Source organism: Pipra filicauda, unplaced genomic scaffold, assembly GCF_003945595.2.
Source record: "Pipra filicauda isolate LSUMZ 115617 unplaced genomic scaffold, ASM394559v2 scaffold176_size3548034_pilon, whole genome shotgun sequence".
Lineage (NCBI taxonomy): Eukaryota > Metazoa > Chordata > Aves > Passeriformes > Pipridae > Pipra > Pipra filicauda.
The window spans coordinates 2,105,629-2,125,496 of record NW_024104283.1 but is presented as its reverse complement, the minus strand read 5'-3'; the positions used below and the strand labels follow the sequence as shown (position 1 = coordinate 2,125,496).

The 19,868-nt window shown below is 43.3% G+C and overlaps 1 protein-coding gene across 3 annotated transcripts in view; it reads left to right on the top strand.

The window, feature by feature from the left end:
- SESN1 (sestrin 1) overlaps positions 1 to 19,711 on the top strand; it is a 78,488-nt gene extending 58,777 nt beyond the window's left edge. For 2 of the 3 annotated variants that reach the window (XM_027747886.2, XM_039379815.1), the window contains 9 exons: positions 10,078 to 10,143; positions 11,016 to 11,216; positions 12,112 to 12,294; positions 13,597 to 13,839; positions 15,103 to 15,250; positions 16,070 to 16,182; positions 16,424 to 16,614; positions 16,846 to 16,990; positions 18,581 to 19,711. In XM_027747886.2, the coding sequence (XP_027603687.1) occupies positions 10,078 to 10,143; positions 11,016 to 11,216; positions 12,112 to 12,294; positions 13,597 to 13,839; positions 15,103 to 15,250; positions 16,070 to 16,182; positions 16,424 to 16,614; positions 16,846 to 16,990; positions 18,581 to 18,667 (1,377 nt within the window). In that variant the 3' untranslated portion in view covers positions 18,668 to 19,711. Of the gene's footprint in view, positions 1 to 2,501; positions 2,576 to 10,077; positions 10,144 to 11,015; positions 11,217 to 12,111; positions 12,295 to 13,596; positions 13,840 to 15,102; positions 15,251 to 16,069; positions 16,183 to 16,423; positions 16,615 to 16,845; positions 16,991 to 18,580 lie in introns of those variants that run through there. The other variant, XM_027747888.2, reaches the window with a different exon arrangement.
- The last annotated feature ends 157 nt before the right edge of the window (positions 19,712 to 19,868 follow it).

The window sequence follows — 19,868 nt, the reverse complement described above, 5'->3', positions numbered from 1 at the left end:
TATCTCTCATGAGCTAATTCTGGGTGAAAGGAAACTGGGTACCCATCGATATTTTCATGTTAAACATCTGTTGCTGTGTTTTCCCTTAGGAGCATTTCATTAGATCGCTGTTTACTTGCATTGATACAGGGTCAAACATACTGTTGTATTTCCCCAGGGGAACGCTCCAGTTATGCAAACCGTACCATAGATCTGTCCCCATGTCCTCCAGCTGTGCTGCGGTTTGCACTCGTTAGTACCCAAATGAGCTCTATGCCAGTCTCAAACCATATTCGCTGATGAAATTGCTCATGTAATTTGTCTTACCAGCTCCAAAATAGAAATAATTTCAGTCGGCAGTTGTGTACTGGTTTATAGATGAGATGAGCGGGTGGCTCAGGTTTGTGCGTGCTCTTTAATTTGGAGGAGTTGCACTTTGGAAGTACTCATGTGAGGGCTGGAGTGGAGAAAGGGCATGCATCAGGCTGGAGTGATGGGATTCTGCTAAGTCAGAGACATACCTGGGGCCTGAGCAGAGCTTATGTACTCAGGCCATATGGGAGAGCTTTTAAGTCCATTATTATTTGTTTGCTGTGGCTGTGCAACTTCCTCTTCCCCTTTGTACACAGTTTTTCTGACATGCTGTCACTGCCTCCATCTATCCTGATAGAGAAAGCAAAGGACACTATATAATTTCTGACCTTCTGTTGTTGAGCTGGTTGTTTAAAGAGAGAGAATTTCCCTTGGATGATGTCAGAGAAGAATCTGTATCTGCCAAGGTTCTTTGTATAGGAACAACTGTTAATATAAACAGGCAAATACCCAGGCAGGGCAATTGACCACAGTGGGGCAAAACCACTTTGGAAGTGAGGGAGTGCTGCCCTTCCTTCCCTCACCCCTTCTTCTGAGGGTCTTAACAAATTCATTGAAGGGGATGACCATTCATCTGTCATTCAGGAAGACTCCTTATGGTGAGGCATCTCCTTACATTTCAGCTTTCAGGTAATTCCTCTCCTTTTCAACAGTTTTTCTGAGCGCAAACCAGTTCTTTTCCTGTGTTGAAAGAGGAGCCCATCCCTTCTTTTTGTTATGATTTGGCCTGAAGTAAGGAAGTAACCAGTGGGAATTAGTTTATTTTTTTAGGTCACAAAATGCAACCTTCCTTGCCAGTATTGCATTCTTCTTTCTCCATGCTTCTGTTGAGCATTTCATGAAGTGCAAGTAAGGTAGGAATCACACTCCATTTCTTCTGGAGAAACTTATCAGCTTCAAGCCAAGGCCCCAAAAAAGGAAAGAGCTGTGGTACCTGGGCATCTCTAGGTAATTTAACCTTATAACTGCTGCTAAGCCTTCAGCAGTAGAGTATCCCTTGGCTTTTCAGAGTTAATAGCATAGCCCAGAGAGGTGGTGGTATTTGAAAGGTGTAGAGGAAAGGAAGCCTTTAAAGCTCTTGAATTAGAGATGTGCAGAACTGCTGCCTTGCGTCACATTCCCCTGACAGCACTGTCCTCAGTGTTTTCTGCACTTAGCTGCAAGGTTTGTACACCCATAACAGGAACAGCCTGTGAGCAATTTTTCAGTGTTCAGTTTTACATTTAACGGAAGTGTAAAGTTCAGTGGCATGGACTTTCCCTGCTTGGTTGTTAGCTAGCTTGCTAGGTCTCAAAACCGAGCAGCCTGAATTGTAGGCAGAATCCTTCTTCCTCCAGGTAGGTATGTTAGGGGATTCCGAGCTGTCCTGGCCCTCCTCCCATCAAAACTGCAACAGAAGTTATCCTCTTGGGGTATATCATATTTTATTTTAATTCAAAATATTTGAAGGAAAATGATGTAACAGAATGTAACATTATAAATTTTATATTGCTGTGAAAGAAAAAAAAATCATGTGGGCCTGCTCAGAGACTTGTTTCTTTTGAAATAATGGATTCCATAAAATCGCAGACCAAAAGAGGTGGGAGATGCAAGGCATCTGGCAGAGTTTACAGCCCTGGGGGGTCGGCAGGCGAAGCACAGCCTCCTGCAAACAAAAGCCGAGTGTTTTGCTGATGCGATTGCAAAACATATGTTTGCCCAGGACTGTTATGATCTTGGGAATAGGCAGGAGGCCAGATTTCTGCAGCAGCAGCAGGCACTTAGTCACACAAATATCTGCAAAATGTGAACCTCCTGCGATTTGTCGGTTTAAAAGCCGTAATTATTTTGTTGCTTAAAGAGAAGGTAGAAACTCTTGCATAAGGAACTGGGAAAAGCGTTGTCCAAAGAGCGTCTCTGTGCCGGGGAGGAGAGCGAAGCGGAGCGGAGCCGAGGGGGCCGGAGCTCGGGGCACCCCTGCCGGGCCGGGGTGGGTTGGGGGCCGCTGCCTCTTATCCCCCTGCCCGGGGCGCTTGCTGGCATTCCCGGGGAGCGGGAGCCGCCGTGGGGCCGCAGCGAGCGGCTGGTGCCCGGCGGCCGCTCCGCCCCTGCCGGGCAGGACGGGCGAGGGGGCGGGACGGGGCTCGGTGCCGCCCCGGCCCGGCGGTGCCGCGGCAGAGCCGCAGCGGGGCCGCAGAGCAGCGAGCCGGGGCCGAGCCCTGCAGCGCCGGGCCGCCAGCACCAGGTACTCGCGGGTGGCGAGGGGCCGGGGATGTCCCTACGCCTGGTCCCCGCTGGGCTGCGCCTCCCCAGGGGTGGGGGTCTCGCTCCCCGGGCGCATCCCCCGGAGAAATCCCTGCTGGAGGGAGGGGCGGGGGCCCGAGCAGCTCCCTGCGGCTCAGCCGCGGGGCCGGGAAGGCAGGAGCAGCCCTGCCCTGCGGGCGCCTCTCTTGGAGGGTGTCGTTCGCGGGTCCTGACTAGCTGCGGGATAACCAGCTGCTGCCTGCGGTGACTGTGCAGATCCTGTCGTTATCCTGCCCATCGCCCCTGGTCCCACAAGGGCTGTGTACCGCTTGTGTGTGTGGTGGCAGGGTGTCTCCTGTGGGTTCTCAGGTTCACCTAGGTGGTTTTATGCCTCGGAATTGCCCGGTATTTATTTTGTTCTTGCACAGACTTGGATTATCCTTTTGAAACAGTAAGGCTAGTCCTTGTAGTGCTGATGGGGGAGAGCTTGCTGTAATTGTAAACAAGTGCAAGTCCAGAGCATTATTGTGTGCTGTTTTAGATCTATCTCTCTTGTAAATGTCTTAGTGTCACCACATTAGGATTTTTTCTTTTAAAGGAAATTTTTAAATCCTCAAAACCACTGCAGGTTGCCACAGAACTTGTTTTGAATTTTTCTGATTTGCACTGATCTAGTAACTCGTTGGTACGTATGGATACATACATATTGCTTTGACACAATCCAGCAATACCCTCTATGTAATGCAAACACTAAGTATCACATTTAAACCTGTTTCCTTGTCACCAATTTATTGGTATTTAAACAGTGTTTACAGCAGGGAAATTGCAGACATTCATTTCAAATCCTTTGCTCTTTAATCTTTCTGTTTCATTGTACACATAACAGAAGTGCCAGATAGAAAAGCTGGGCATTCATCAGTGAAATTCAACCTCAGTTTCAGTGAGCTCATATCAAAAGTAAATTGGGTTGTGGACTCTAGGCAGTTGTGTCACAAAACCACTTTAGGAAGAGCTGTTACTGGGGAAGAATAGGATGCCTTGAGACTACTCCAGTTGGTCCTGTTTGTACTACTCAGATCTAGAAGATGACCGGAGAAGAGGTGTTAGAGCTGGAGACAGAGTAGTCTGGGCTTTGCTTTCGTTCCTCCTATTGTGAACAAGGTGTGTGACCTTGGGGACACACTCACTTGCCTTGATTTCTGTCTTGAATCAAGTCATGTAAACTAGATGGGGATGTTTTTAAAATCAGAAATTTCAATGGACTTAGAGACATTCAGAGAAAGTACGCTTACTGATATTGAAATTAATGTAGTTTAAGTCTTTAAATTCATATAAGAATAATATATTCTGTGTGAAATAGAAACAGTTCAGCATTTGCCATGCTCTAATTACAGTGAAGAGTGGTAGGTCTGTGGAACAAAGTGCTTTGTAACAGAGGGGGAGTACTTGTTCTCAGTTCTTTAAATCTGTACAAGTGGAGACATGTCTGGTGCTTCAGCTGAACGACAGTCTCAGATGCCCAGCAAATGGATCCACTGCAGAAATTTAGAGTACGTGAACATTTTTGGGGTAATTTTTTTCCTGTCATTATAATGTGAATTATGGTTGGTTTGAGAAAGCCACAACAATTGCAGTTACTTCAGGATTAGGTAAATGAATAAAATAGGAAAAACTGCCGGTTCTGCATAGCCCCACATTTAGAAAAGGTGTAAAATTTGTGGGGTGTTTTGTGTGTGTGTGTGTAAGAAAAGAAACATATTTAATCACTTCTCTTTGTTTCTTAATCCCTTCCTTTCCAAAAGCTCTCCATCTGATATGAAACTACAGTAGTTACTGCATTTTGCAGAACTGAAAACACAGCTTTTAGGCTGAGTATGTATCAGCTTGGTGACAACTTGTCCTGTGGGGCCAGTTGTGCCAGTTCTTGTTGTTAAGGTCCTAAACAAGGAAACTCCATTTGTAGCCTATCAGTGTCACCACCAGTGAGGTTTTGCTGTCGGTGACCTTTAAAGGGGAAGTAGGAACCAGACACAGGGAGTGAAGCAGCAGCAGCAGCAGCAGCATGAAGCCTCTTAGGCTGGTAAGTGCCAAAGTCTCTCTTGGAAATGCAGCGCAACCTTCTTGGACACTTAGATGCTTAGGGGCATTTCATCCTATAAGCTTATAAAGCCTTAAATGGGTATTTTTAATGCTCATGCCTCAAATCCATTTTGTAGTATACTATGCTGAATTTTCAGCACTGGCACATTGGAGGAATTAATTCTCTTAGGAGATTGTGTTGAAGAACCTACAGCTCATTGTGCCTTTCTGAACCCTAAGCTTGTGTAGGAATGCACTTAGACTACATAAAATGATGACTGGTTTTCTAGGAAAATGTTACCTCCAAAAAAAATCACCTCAAACTCATTTCCTTCTCTGTTTCCTTACTTTAGATTGTTTTATATTGTATTATGGGGTGTGATTTTTATATAATTTTTTGAATTTGAATCTAGCAGCTTTTAGTGCTTAATCGGGACACGGATGATTCAGATAAAAACGTTTATCCAAATGTGATTTAGTGAAGTAAATTGATAATTACAATTTTATTTTGCCTATGGCTTGTCTATGATAAAATGTTCTCTTTGCCATTTAGAGAAGGCCTAAATAAGTATGTAAATAATTCTCCCTGTGAGATGTAACATTTGATAGTGGTACTGACTATACTTGAGGGGAGCAAAATGACTCACTTTGCTAACACCCGGAAAGCAGTCTGAGCATTGTGGGCCATAGCTAGCGCTCAGCTCATGAATCCTGGATGACTGAAAATTAGCAGTTTGGTAACAGTCCCCAAACTCATCAGACAAAATTATCATTGAGTTTTGGGAGAGGTTTTGTGGTAAGAGACAGACCTCTAGCTGCAAGGAACCAGTAGTGAGGGAGCAACAGGGTTGCTGAAAAAGCATTTAGGAACCCTGTGGAAGAAGAACTGCAGCTAAGGTTTGGTAGCTGTTCCTGTTCCAGAGGCCTTGCGACTTGGCTTGTAGCTTAGCTCTGCTGCAGAAGGTGCTTTTCTAGGTGAAATTTCTGACACCGAATATCTGCTTAGACTGTGACTTTTTATTTTCTTCACTTACATTTTTAAGAGACAGAGCCAAAGCAGATGATGTTCTATTACTAGCAGAGGTAATGTGTGTTGTACTTTTAAATATTTATAAACCTCTTCTACACATCTGCTGTTCAATTTTCCATCTCAAGCTTTTACTTAAATTTGATAGGAATGCTCTTCCTGTCAAGACACTTTAAAAAGTTAGTAAAAAGTGGACTTGATTGACAGCCATAAGATACAGAAAAGCTGTCAGTTGTGTGAATTTATATGTGTTGGAGGCTTTAGAGTGGTCTTCTCCGAGCATGATGTGCATGCAGTACAGATTTTTGGTCTGGTTGTCCTTGTGGAGTTGGATGTGCTAACTAGGCCAGACTGGTAAAAGAGAATGGTAACTGGGAAGTATGTAATTAAGTTTGCAAGACTTGTCTCATTAACTTTTCTGTCTCAGTCTGAAGAGCTGTTTCTTGGTGTGAATTTGCATAAAATGTTTCCTGGCTGAGAAGTGTCTGAAAAGGCCCTCAGTCTGCTGGTTACAGCATTACCCCGTGACTGGAGCTCAAGCCACCAGTCTTCTGTAGCAGTTTCTGTAACATGTGTAGCTTTTCTGTTTCTCAGGGGTTTTTTTTTCCCCTCAGTGGGAGATCACTTGTCCTACCTCGCAGGAATCTTGCATTTTCTAAACACGAGATGAGTTCCTCAGATGATATGGTGATGATGATGATGAACTTCACCAGGTTCCTGTTGAACATAGTTCCCATAGAAATAATAATAATGGCTGTAGAGAAATACAAATTATGTTACATAAGGGGAAAGAGGAGGCTTTTCTGGGATTTTCAGGGTTGTCTCTGCCAACATAGCAATACAGCATTTATATGGCAGGTGAGCAGTGGAGTGGATTGCCACCAGGCAAGGCCCACCTCCCTCCATTAGCTTGAGTTTCTGGGTGTTGGAAGTGAAATCTGTTCCACCCTTGGTCCTCAGCTTTGCAGAAACCTGAGTTTTATGGTCTGGCTTTGAAGATGGAGTGCCTCTGATGCAGCATCATCATTATTATTTATTATTATTGTTATTATTATTTATTTGCACCTAAAGCCTCAGTTGTGGTTGGCTTTCTGCTGAGCTTGGATCTCTATTCGGCTGTGGAGTTTCTAAACTGAATGAAAGTGGTGTGGTGAGATTGACAAACAGGAGGAAAGGAGCTGGGAGAAGTTTGATGCAGAGAACACATCACTAAGTAGGTCACTTTGGTGTGCAACTCAGTGGTCTGGAATCGCATGAAAGTTGCTTATACTTTTGTAATAACCAAAATAATTATAGTTTTTTTCCAACTGCTGCTCGTCCTGGCCTCGACTGCTTTACCAAGTGCTTGTTGGTGCTCCAGGTGAGGTGGAGCTTGAGGAGGAAGGTGCAGGAGAGAGATGTGATGTATCTGGTCAGGATGCAGGTCTTGCCTTTGAAAGGGAGAGTGGTACTCCTTGAGTTGAGTGTATTTGGAAGATGGAGGCTTAGTGAAGGGTATTATGGAGCATAGAAATATGTTTAAAATGAAGGGAAGATTCACTAGGACTGTTTTGAGAATTATTACTGTGTTATCTATATAGTATTTGAAATGTTGATATACTGGGAGCACCCCTGCTATTTCTGAAGTGCTAGAACTTTATTAAATGCTAATTCCGAAAAAGAGGGGAAGGCAGTATAAAAGGTTTGCCATAGCTTTTAACTGAAGAATAAAAGTTTTCAAAAGACTTCTAACGGGTCAGATTTTACACAAGTCTCATGACTGTGTTAAGCATGCACCTTATGACAAGCTGCTTCTGTTCTCAGCACGTTCTGAGAGAAACCCCCCTTTTGCAGATGGGAAACAGGGTCATCTTCACAAGCCCTTTGCAGCTTCTCTGTCAGAATAGAGACTTGAACCCAGGCTTCTCAAGGACTGGGTTTGTGCTGTGATATCAGTCAGGGGGATGCTCCCTCTCCTCAGTGAAAACAAAGCAACGTATTTAATCCTTAAAAAACCTCTTAAGTCACTTTGCAGAGTGTTTGGTGAGTTAAGTAATGTGTAACCTGTTATGTGCAGTGTAATCGTGAGTTTGACCTCTGCTTTAAAAAACTGAAGTGTGTTGATAGTGATGTATTTTATATTGCCAGGCAAAATATGTTAGCAGCCTGCTCATCTCAGGTTCTTAAATTTTGGGGTTTTTTTTCTTCCTCCTACTGTTCTGGGAAAGGGAAAGACTGAAACATAGTTGTTCAAGAATTAAACTTCAAGGTATTTTTCTTGGAGTGCTTGATTTGGCAGACACCTGCAGACATCTGCTAAATGAAATGCTGCTTACAGGCTGCTAATTTAAATGATGCTTACAAACTTTTTTTGCTTGCTGTCATTTAGATGTAAGATGTTTCTCTAATTTGCTAGTGTAGTTGTAGCTGAAATAAGAAGCTCTGCTAGCGCATTGAGAAGAGGTGGCAATAAATTCCATCCTACAAGTGATGTTACTTGACTGACAGGGAAAATTTGCTTGTGAATGTTGGGACCCTCAGCAGGAAAAAGCTGTATTGCAGAGAAAAAGTGAAAAGACTACTAGTAGAGAGCTGCCCTTTGATCTTACTTCATCCAAATAAGACTTGAGAAATTAAGACATCTGACTTAGGATTTAAGGAGACTGTCAGAGTCTGAAGAGTTTGATGGTTGCCACTTAGACCTGTACTGATTGTTTCTGGCTCTGAAGCTGGTTTTTAATCTTAGGGGAAAATTCAGGGAATAGTAACTGATTAATAAAATTGCTTTCGTACAGTGAACTCATGCAAATAGAAACCTCAGCTAAAGACAGAAAGAGTGCAGAAGTGAGTGCAACCAGCATCTCATGTTTATAACAGCCTTTATTTATGTGGGGAAAATGTAGCAAAGTTAAAAACTGCATTTGGCAGGAAGTTTTGGGGGCTTCATCTACTCTTGAGGCCTAAACCAGCTGAAGATGCCCCTCTGCTCTGTGTGGCCTGAACTGGCTCAGTATATGGTTATTTATTCATCAAAATCCGCTTGAGAACCTGGATGGAGTTGATATCATCACAAAATGGATGGTTTGAGCTATGGAATGGAGGCAATGGATATATTCTCAAAGACGATTGGGAAAGAGGGAACAGATAAGGAGCCCAAACCATTAGTTTATATATAGCCTAGTGTTTAGCACTCAGCTCCATCCTTTGCATTAATCCCGGGTCTCCCTCCATCTGTAAGAGTGCCATGTCATCAGCTGCCCTGCAGGAAGCTGGTCTGGGTGGCAGGGCTCCTATCTTTTCTGGGGAAGCCAAGCTGCTTGCTGGGGAGTAATCCCCTCAGGAGACCTGGTTTGCAACAAATGCTGCACACGTGACGGAGGGAGCCTCTGGAGCGATGGGGAGGTGGGCATGTGTGAATGTGTGTGGTGAGGCCATGTCCTGCTTTGGTATGTGTCCCCTGGACCCTGCTGTGCCTTCTCTGAGGGCTGCTCTGTTCTAAACGCAGAGACTGCCCTTGAATATACGGCTCCCACCCTTCCAAAGGGAACGGTGTAACAGGCAGGGCACAAATGCATCCAAGTCTTTTAGGCATTTGCTTCTTGGCACAAAGGGCCCAGAGTGCTGTAGGCCAGTCAGTAAGCTTCATCTAGCTGAGGGAGAGGACAAGGAGTGAAATGCCAGGGGGTATCCAACCTCCCCCTTACCTGTAAGGTAACATGTCCACAGAAGTGTGTGCAAAGACGTGGCTGCCGCTGTTCTGATTGAGCAAAATCCCCTCCCTCCTTCCCTCCAAATGTGAATAGCTTTTTATCCTGTCTTGAAAAGAAAGCAGATGCAAATGTAGATCAGGTACTTTCAGCAGTTTGAGTGCTCTTTGAGGTTGGGAAAAAGAAATCTGATTAGGGTTACAGCTGTTTCATTTCCTGACAGATGCACAGTGTTGTGTGCTGGTGTACTGCGGATGTGCACACACACAGCAGCCTCGTTTTGTATCAGTGGCATAACCACACAGCAGCCGGCATGTTCTGAACTCCTTGTCCTGGACACCCTGCCAAAATATGCTTTATGCAGAATTTTCTGTGAACCAGGCTGTAGTGTGTTTGTGTGTGCATGTGTGTGTGTATGCATGTGCATATAAATTTGTATGTGTTTTCTTCACTTGACAGGGCCTTTGTTGTTGAACTTTTTGTTGCTGGAGTGGGGCAGTGCGCTGTAAACAAGCACAGCTAATTATAAAGCACTTGTATAAAAAAATGATCTGCATTTGTACAAACAGTACTAGTAAAAGTGCCTGTGTGAGAGTACCACAAGTACCCAAATAAGCCCAGCTCTGAATGGAGAACTCTCTTCTGTCTTGCAACCACAGCTAAAAAGTTGTTTATAACTAAATGCTGAGGTGGTGTAATTTTCTCTTCTAGGAACTTGGAATAAGAATTCCTAGACCACTGGGACACGGACCAAGCAGATTCATCCCTGAGAAGGAGGTGTGGTAGTATTTTCAAGTACATAGTGAACTTTATGCTTTTAAGGAATGTCCTTTTAGTAGTAGTCCACATTTGCTTTCAGGACAGCTGCTGAGCTGCAAAACATTTTCAGTAGTGATCACATTCAGTCCTGGGAAGACTTTGGCTACAGTTCTAGAACAGTAAGAGCCTTGGGGAGCTTTGGAATAGTTATGACCCCTCCCATACTGCTATCTAGCATGAGAGAAACCCAATACTGTTTCCTTGTGAACATCCGGATGTAATTTCCTACTGGTCCACAAGGTACCTGCCCCCCTGCTCTGAGACTGCTTTTTCTTGAGCTGCTGCTACCATTCTGAAGAATCTGAGAAGCTTCAGAGTGTTGTGGCTGAGCATTTCTGGTGCTTCTCTCTGATTGTCTGGTAAGAGAATTTGGAGCAGAGGAAAAGTTAGTATTATGCCTGTAGTTTTCTAAAAATTTTAGAATCTTAAGTTTCAATTTCCTTTTATTTCTCTCGTCATTTTTACCTCTTTTCCTCTTTTATCTATAGTAAAAGTGATTATTCAATTAAATTTTAGTTATAATGAACTAAGTTAGATCAAGCTTGGGTGTTCAGGAAAGTGAAGGTGAGACAGTTAAAAATGAGAAATCAGTGTTGTGCTAGAGAAAGACAAAAGCCAAAAATCTTCTTTTGTTGTTATAACCATTTGTGACCTCCTAAATGAGAGGTATTAAAAGGATTTTATGTGCCTGATGTGCACTAATGCCATTAATAGATTTATAATATAATTCCTTTCACTCGGAGCCTCTGAGCGCTGTGGTAATACATTTATTTACTATTTTATTGGTGGTACTTGGACAATATTGCTCATTGCTCTTTCTGTTCAATCAGACAATTCAGGTGGGAAACGAAGACGCCACGATGCACACGCTGTTTGCAGATTCTTTTGCCACGCTGGGCAGACTGGACAATGTTACCTTGGTGATGGTTTTCCACCCGCAGTATCTTGAAAGCTTTCTAAAAACTCAGCACTATCTGCTGCAAATGGATGGTCCACTCCCGCTTCATTACCGACACTACATCGGGATAATGGTATGCAGCGAGCAGAAACAGCCACTCTGGCAGCAGTCTCTGGTCTTGTTTAATAGCGCTTATTACCGTGTTTTGCAGTTTCTAGTTGGAAAGGCATTTCATCAGGAGCTAAGGGGAAAAGCAGAGTAGGTTTGTTTGTGTCTGGCTCACAGATTGTTTCATAAGATCAGCACAGGGGAAAAAATCTGTTCTAAAAATTAGACAATTGTTTGTTATTGGTGTCCTTAGTATCTCAGAAACTGTTTCTCAGTAAAGCTTGTTTCTATGTGTGTGTGTCCTGTCAAATACACCTCCCTCTAAATCAGTAGTCAGTCCCATCATCTGTTTCTGAGCATCTAAATTCTAAGCAAGTTTTCTGCCAGAAGTGGTTGATTTCCAATCTGTCCATTCAATGATCTTTGCTTGCTGAAGTTGAATTAAAGTTTTGGGCTGCATCTTAATTTGATGCAGAAAATATTAGTGTTTGAATAAATGATAATGAGTCTGTCTTGGCTGAAAAGCTGCCTGTAGTCTCTCTTGCTATATGTGTTCTAAAACCTGCTTTTGCTGGTAAAAATTCACCTAGAGAGAGCTTCTATCCCCTGGGGAGTATGATGCAGCATGGATTACTTGCTTCAGGACATATAATAAATCCATGCCTGTACTTCTCCCTGGGTATAGGCATGTTGCACCTGTAGCCAGCATAGTTATAGTGTATATGAATGAGGGATATTTATGTTGTGAGAACAATAATCAAAACAAGCTGATGTGTTCATCTCAGGAAATTTTTTTTTACTTCAGCCTTTGATCACTGCAAGTGTTATTCTTGCATATTTTGAGGAAATGATGACTTATGTTACTTGTCATAAAGCACTTTCTGTAACTGTTTTCTGTATCATACTGTTTTCCTTTCTAGGCTGCAGCACGACATCAGTGCTCTTACCTTGTTAATCTCCATGTGAATGACTTCCTTCATGTTGGTGGAGACCCCAAATGGTTGAATGGTCTGGAAAATGCACCTCAAAAACTGCAAAATTTAGGAGAACTGAACAAAATGTTGGCTCACCGACCCTGGCTTATCACCAAGGAACATATCGAGGTAGGTCTTTCCTGAAGTAATGTGAATGTACCCTTTTTTCCAGTAATGCAATCACAGATTCTTAGGATTAAGAGCCAGACTGGGTTAAAGATGTTCTCTATTAGTGACTTTGATTTCAGCACTACATCACTGTGATACAGCATGATACAGTATCACTTGTGCCCTTGTAAAACTAATGCGATCATGTGCCAGTGATCATAACTGCTCTTAAATGACTAAAATTTAATTTACAACACATTTGTAATTTGACATTTCAGAGTGTCATGTCGGAGTTCCGTTGGTGCAATAACGATGTGCTCAGGTCTGCACCTCCTTAAGTCATGTGCTCTCAGTAGCCAGAACCGCTGGGTATTTGAGATGCTGCCAGAGGTTAGGCAGAACATCAGCCACCACATTTTTGCCTGGTTCAAATGCTGAGTTTTCAGGCTGGGTTGGAGGGAGCAGGCTGGCAGAACTGCCCAGGGGAGCAGTGGTGGTAGAAGCCAGCCAGGACCACAGCACCAACAAGCCACCAAGGGGCTGCTCCTCTGAGGGCCACCTAGACCAGCCAGCTCCGAGGGCACGTGCAGCGTGCGTGTGGTGATGGCAGCTCTTGTAGCCTGCCCCGGGCCAAGCCCTGGCTACTGGAGCACCTCCTCTGCTCTCTCTGTGCCCTGAGCAAGGAGGATGGGGGTGCTGAGACTTTCTCAGTGCTGCCTTGCCAGGCAGAGAGGTGATGGCAGGTCCTGCTGGGAGGCAGGGCACTGGGGTATGCGGGAGGGCTCATGCTCTGCCAGAAGGCCCCAAACCTCCCACACTTTCCTGCCTGAAGGGGAAGTTGAGAGTTTGAAGCTTCTTGTCAAATCTAGAGCATTCCACCCCCAGGGACAAGATGGAGGGAACCCAGCCCTGATGCCAGGTTCTTACACAGTTGATGTGCAAGGAGTTGCCAGGGTTTTCTGATGCTGCAAAGACCATTTGAAGAAACATGCAGCTGTTGTGGTTGCATCTTCATTTGAGGTGTGAAATTTCAATGCAAGTCAGCCTGGCCTCGATACAAACCACACGCTACAAAAGGGAAACCCAAACTGATTCAACTGCTGAGGACCAGAGAGGGGAGAGAAGTCATCTCCTTTGTAGCTTAACCCTGGCAGGTCATCTGGTAACAGGATACTGAGCACATTAATGGCAGCAGAGAGTTAGGAAGCAAGATTGGATGTTGGAAAAATAATTTTACCTGGTAAAGAAATGTGTTGATCGGTTGCATTAAGGTGGGGGTCTTATGAATGACTTTAATACTTTTGTCTTGCATTACTTTTTAAGCAACTTTTAAAGACTGAAGAGAACAGCTGGTCCCTGGCAGAGCTGATCCATGCAGTTGTCCTCCTTACACACTACCACTCCCTTGCTTCCTTCACATTTGGTTGTGGGATCAGCCCAGAGATCGACTGTGAGGGGGGTCACACTTTCAGGCCCCCTTCCGTCAGTAACTACTGCTTATGCGATATTACAAATGGTTACCACGGGGTGGAGGAAATCCATGCCAGCCCAACTGGAAGTATTCCAGTAAGTATCTGTCTGAACAAACAATCTCTTTCTATAGTAGTAGTTTCTTTGTAAACTTAACACGTGGAGGGTGCCTGTCTCTTTTCATTCATGGGGAGTGGGATTGATGAGCCTAAACCAGTTGGAAAAGTGTATTTAGGAGGAGCTGAAATGACAGTAGTAAGCTGGGGGAAGCTACCAAAGGGAGAGAGATCCAATCCCTGTTGTCTATTTTTTTGGATCTCCTGTCATTCATAAAAGCAAACTGAGATGACTCCAGGTCTCAACTAGTTCATGATATGTGTCCTGAGCAGCAGTGGCCAGGAATGCTTTTTTCATGGGTGCAGTGGAAAGTGGGCTCTTCCTTTGATTCCAGCCTCTGACTTTGTTGCCTTGAGGTGTTTGTGATGCATCACACAACGGATCATTTTAACAGATCATTCACAGTTTTCTGACTGTCTTTAAAACAGCATTTCCTGCCTGCAGCAGTTATGCTGATCTGTACTTGCTTCCACTTAGTGAAAAGCATGATGTTAACTGCACTTTGGTTTAAGAACAGCCATGAGGGCATTTTCTGCTGCAGGTTCCTTGCCCGTGAGACTTTACTGCAACGGTGTGGGTTTAAATGGCATTTAAATTTTGTTAGATGGAGCTTGCTGGCTCTCTGAAGGAGCAAGCAAACTGCAAAAGGCAGAGAGGAAAAGGGCAGAACTGTATAAATTAAAGATAACTTTATTACACTTCGTGCTGATGGATTTTTACAAGACTGAATGCCGAATTGATAGTCTTGTGGTGTTAAAACAGCTGCTGTGAAATACGATTATCTGAACTAGCTTTCTTTTGAGGCTTCATTAAATCTGCATTTACACTCATTCTTCCTTTTTCCTTCAGTGTTTCTTCTCTGTGAGCAGAGAAGGGGAAAAATACAGTTGGGTAGTAAATTGTGGTTACTTCCTCTATCAGAATTTCTGTTACAACTCCTTGTTTTTCAGTTGTTAATTTAGATTAAGTAAGAGAAACTAATTTTAGTGTGCGAACCACTTGTTCCAAAATGCTAGTTTTTAAATCATGCTAAAAATTCCAGAGATGAGAAGAGATGATGACTAAATGTGAACCATTGGGTCAATACAGGTTTCTTTCAAAAAATGTTTTCCTTGAAAAATCCATATTTAAATATGTAAATGAAGGATACCAGTTGCATTTAAATTTTCCGGCTTGACGGTTTCTGCTATCGTTGTCAATTCTCGTTGCATGAAAATGAAATGTCTTTCTCTTCTTTTTAAGTCTACAGAGTCGGTCTGTGAAGTTGAGGCTCTTATGGAGAAAATGAAGCAGCTACAGGAGTGCAGAGACGAGGAGGAGGCCAGCCAGGAAGAGATGGCTACACGTTTTGAAAGGGAGAAGAGAGAAAGCATGTTCGTGTGTTCTTCAGGTAGAACAGACGTACAGTGAATATATCTTTATTCAGACTTTCTCAAATTATTTGAAGAAATACTTACCACTGTAAAAGGGGGGGGGGGGGGGGGTAAGCATTATTAGATGTCTCGAAAACATTACCATTTCTTTGAAAGGATCAAGATTAGGGATGCATTGTTTTCTTCCAGAACACTTAAAAGCAAAGTAGTGCCAAAATTTGTGGCTTCTCTGAAACACACCATAGCAATACTATGTTTAATAAAAATCTCCAGCAGAAATGGAATCTCTCTTTTCAGAGATTTAAAAGTTTCACAAGAGATTTAAGCATCTCACAAGACACTCCAAAAAGGCCTTAACACACTTTGCTGTTTAAGTGTATGAAATGTTGCTTTCAGGTGACTGAGAGACAATACCTAACCTCTTACGGGTTTAGGGTTGTCATGGGCTCTTCAACAGTTTCATCTGGAAGTCTCAGAAGTCTCTTTTTTAAGAAGCAATCTGTTCCAAAACGGGTTTTTCCCCTGACATTTTTACAGACCCCTTGAGTTAGGAGGAAAGTGTCCCCTGGACTTAGGGGACAGGGTGAAGACTGGTGCACAAAAGAAGGGAGAAAAAGATGTTTGTTGTTAGAAAGAATCTGAGTGTTTTTCATGGAGTTGCCTCCATAGCTGTAGTCACACTGAGCTGTACCAAAGAATCTTCATACGGGTAGTCCAGTGAAACTCTGTGTTTGCTTAAAAAGTACAGAGACTCCCATTCTTCTGCAAAAGTTCTGCTAGGAGACTTTCAATTTGTTCTTACCAAAATTGTGTGAAATTCTGTTTGATATTAACAGAAGATGAAGAATCTGCAGCAACAAGAGATGTGTCTCGTCACTTTGAGGATACCAGCTATGGTTACAAAGACTTCTCCAGACACGGAATGCATGTGCCCACCTTTCGTGTTCAGGTAACATGGATGGGGTCTGCTCTTGGGAGGCTTAGTGCACAATCTGTTTGTTGTGCCCAATACCAAACATGGAAATCACTGTGCTGTCTCTTACTGCCCTGTGGATGAGGCTTAAAGCCAGCAAATGAACAACCCCCACCTCCCAGTGGATTACCTTCTCTGAGATCAATTACATTAAAGCATCGGGTCTTCACAACGTCATTTCTGACATTCTCCATTCTGCATTTTTACTTATTCTAAGGATTATTCCTGGGAAGACCATGGCTATTCCTTGGTTAATCGTCTTTATCCAGATGTGGGACAACTACTTGACGAGAAGTTTCATATTGCTTATAATCTGACTTACAACACAATGGCCATGCACAAAGATGTGGATACCTCAATGCTAAGACGAGCTATTTGGAACTATATTCACTGTATGTTTGGAATAAGGTCAGTTTTACTATTTTTGTTCTAAACGCATTAGTTTTTCTTTCTCAGATTGAAGCAGAGTTGTTATTTAAGTAAATGTGTGTATTTTTTAAACATATTTGTGTTTATTGGGTAGGGCCAGCAGTGGTACAAATGACTCAACAACTTCTTTTGCCATAGGAACTTAGAAACAATGCAAGTGAAATAACTGCTTCTTGAAAATGAAAGTGATTTTCTTTCAATTCCAAACAGATACGATGATTATGACTATGGTGAAATTAATCAGTTGTTGGACCGCAGCTTTAAAGTTTACATCAAGACTGTGGTTTGCACTCCTGAAAAGACCACAAAAAGAATGTATGATAGCTTCTGGAGGCAGTTTGAACACTCTGAGAAGGTACAGTTTGCGCGCATGCTGAGGGACAGACACAGGCCCCCCGATCGATGCCACCCTGACAGGCACAGCTACCCAGCTAGCACTTAAGCTTTAGCTGATGTTACTGGGATTCTGCTCACACTCAGTAAATTTGTTAGGAAGTGTAGTATTCCCAGGCTGAATACCTTCCCATTTCCTACTGCATGTTTGCTAGCAAACAGCTGACATGGACTGCGCAAGCTCTGAGCAGTGTGGGGGAGTTAGACATGTTAATGCTACAGCTTCACCTCAACTGCAGCTGGTACTCCTTGTATCCCAGAGAGGCAGGGAAGGGATGTGAGATCCATCCCTCCCTTGGCCTTAGACTCGGAGCAGCTGCTGGCTCGGCCAGGGTCTGTGCACTCCCCTGGTCCTTTAAGCATGGATGGCCCCCAAGCAGTTCTTTTATGGTAAAGCCTGAAGCCCTGCTGCTGGGTTATAGTCTGAATTGCACCTCCCAGTCATATTTCTTGCTGTTAACTCTCAGATATCTGCTCCAAAAAGTTTACATTCTCCAGTTTTTCTTTAGAAAAATATTTCTTGGCCTTGCTTAAAATCAGTGCTGAAACATAAAGATGCCTGAATCATTAGTGTTCAAATCATCAAAGGCTCTAGTTCTTGCTAAACCCCCTAAAACAGGGTCCTATAACTACAGTGATTTAAGGGTGTTCAAGTAAAACACTACCTATGTTTTGTTTAGACTAACTGATAGACGAGCTTTTCAAGCACACAAATTCTTCTTTAAAGCCCAAAACTTTGCATCTCCGTAGCCATCAAAATCCAAAGATCCTGCATGTACGTGTCACTGAATGCAGTCACCAATCATGCTCAGGGAAATCATGCAAATGAAACCACACGTAGCCCTCACATGCTGGAGCAAACTCACAGCCACTTGCTGTCAGTGAGAAAATACTTTCCACGCCCTCCCCCACACAGTTTCTGATCTCATCCTCAAAGAAAAACATTAAAGACATTGAGGAGATGAGCTTGGAGAACACTCTGGTAGCTACTGAACACCTGTGTCTCAGTAAAGACAGCAGTTTTGTGGCACTTTAGAGTTTTTCGTGTGCCTCACCTTGGCTAACCACTCCACGTTGTTCAGGTGATAACTACCTGTGTGTTTCAGCAGGGGCAAACTACCTTATCAGCTCTGCTCCACAGGTACCAGCTGCCCTTTTGCCTTTAATCAATTACCCTCACTAAGCTAAATTTGAACAGGCCGTGCATATTCTGCTGCTGCTGAAGAAGGGCTTGTGTGCTTGAAAGCTTGTCTGTTTTTTCCAGCTAAACCAGCTGGTCTACTAAAGGGTGACTGCCTCTTCCTGGGAGCATGGCCCTGTTTAGGTGCACGTGTGACCCCCTGCTGTGCAATGCCACTTGCTCTGTCCCCAAGGAGCTTCATGGCAAGAACTGATGGTCTGGGTGGCTCACACAGGCAGTGCTCCCCTGCTGCTGCTGCTGTTGTGGCTGCTGCTGCAAGCACTGACACGAAAACCGCAGCCCTGCAGGCTTCCTTTAGCTGCAGCACACACTGTGAGCACACCACTAAAGCCTGACTTCTCTTTCCTGAAGGTCCATGTAAATTTGCTTCTGGTAGAAGCTCGGATGCAAGCCGAACTACTTTATGCTCTGAGAGCTATTACTCGCTATATGACCTGATGTCTCCGGCTGCCTGTTGACGTTGGAATGTTCTGCAGCTGCAGTGTGGCAGAGGAAGATACGAAGCCTCAGGACCAACAGTAGCTATAAGTTAAGATGCCCATTGTGCCATAACTCCTTTAGTTTCAGCTATTTCCATGTTTGGAATATCGTTGCTGCCACTCGGCAGTGAATGCTTGGCAGTTGAAAAGACAGGGTTGTACAGAAGTGCTGCCTGCTCATGGTATTCTGGCTTCAGACATTATGGGACATTCTATGAATTTGTGGCAATATAGCAAACTATAGACATATAGATCTTGTGTTAAGGCAAATACTGTGGGAGCTGGAGCGCGAAAAGAAGTGGGATTTGATGACATTTGCTTTCCCTACAAGAATAATTTTAGAAAATCTTGATGCTGCTATTTGTGCAGGTGGAGTGAACAGACCCAGGCTGTTCCAGTTAAGCTAGAAGTGGAAGTGAGCACTGCTATTGTCTGAGCCTTTACTGTGTGTGGTTTCAAAAAAGCCTTGTTATTTAGATTCCCTTTTTAATCAGAACTAAACTTCTTCTGTCCACAGTGATAATCTGAAAGATAGCAGTCAATTTTCTCAACTAGTTTAGCCTTAAAATGCTACAGGACGTTTGTTCAGCATTATTTCGTGAGCTCCAAAGTGCAATGGTCTTCCTATGGAAAAAAGGGGACTGGAGTCCTCAGAGCTTTTTAGAGATCTACCTACCTAACGTGTCGAGTAGCTTCTTGTCCTCTTTTTCACAGATGAACCAAGAAGGAGCTAGGACAAGGTGTGGGAATGTTGTTCTAGACTGCCAAACAGTCCTACTGTATTACATGCCCAACGCTGGTCTTACTGATTTTTGCAGTTGCTTAAATAACTAGGCTAAAAACCATCTATTTTTAGTAAATCAAAACATGATTAAAATGCTGACGTTTAATATACATTGGTTTTGGAGAACACATGAATACTTTTGTATGAGTGTGAATTGCTTTTTAAATTTGTCAGTATTACTGGTATTTTTGAAATAAAGGTAACAACTTTTTCTCTTGGTGTTTCCGTGTGGTTTAACTTTAAGCTTCTGTTCTTACTGGTTCAAAGACCACTTAAAAATGTTTGAAACAGTAACTGTGCAAACATATTTAAAATGATGAGCCATGAATTTTTCAACTGAGTCTAAAATGATGGGAGAAAATAAAGTTTAAAAACA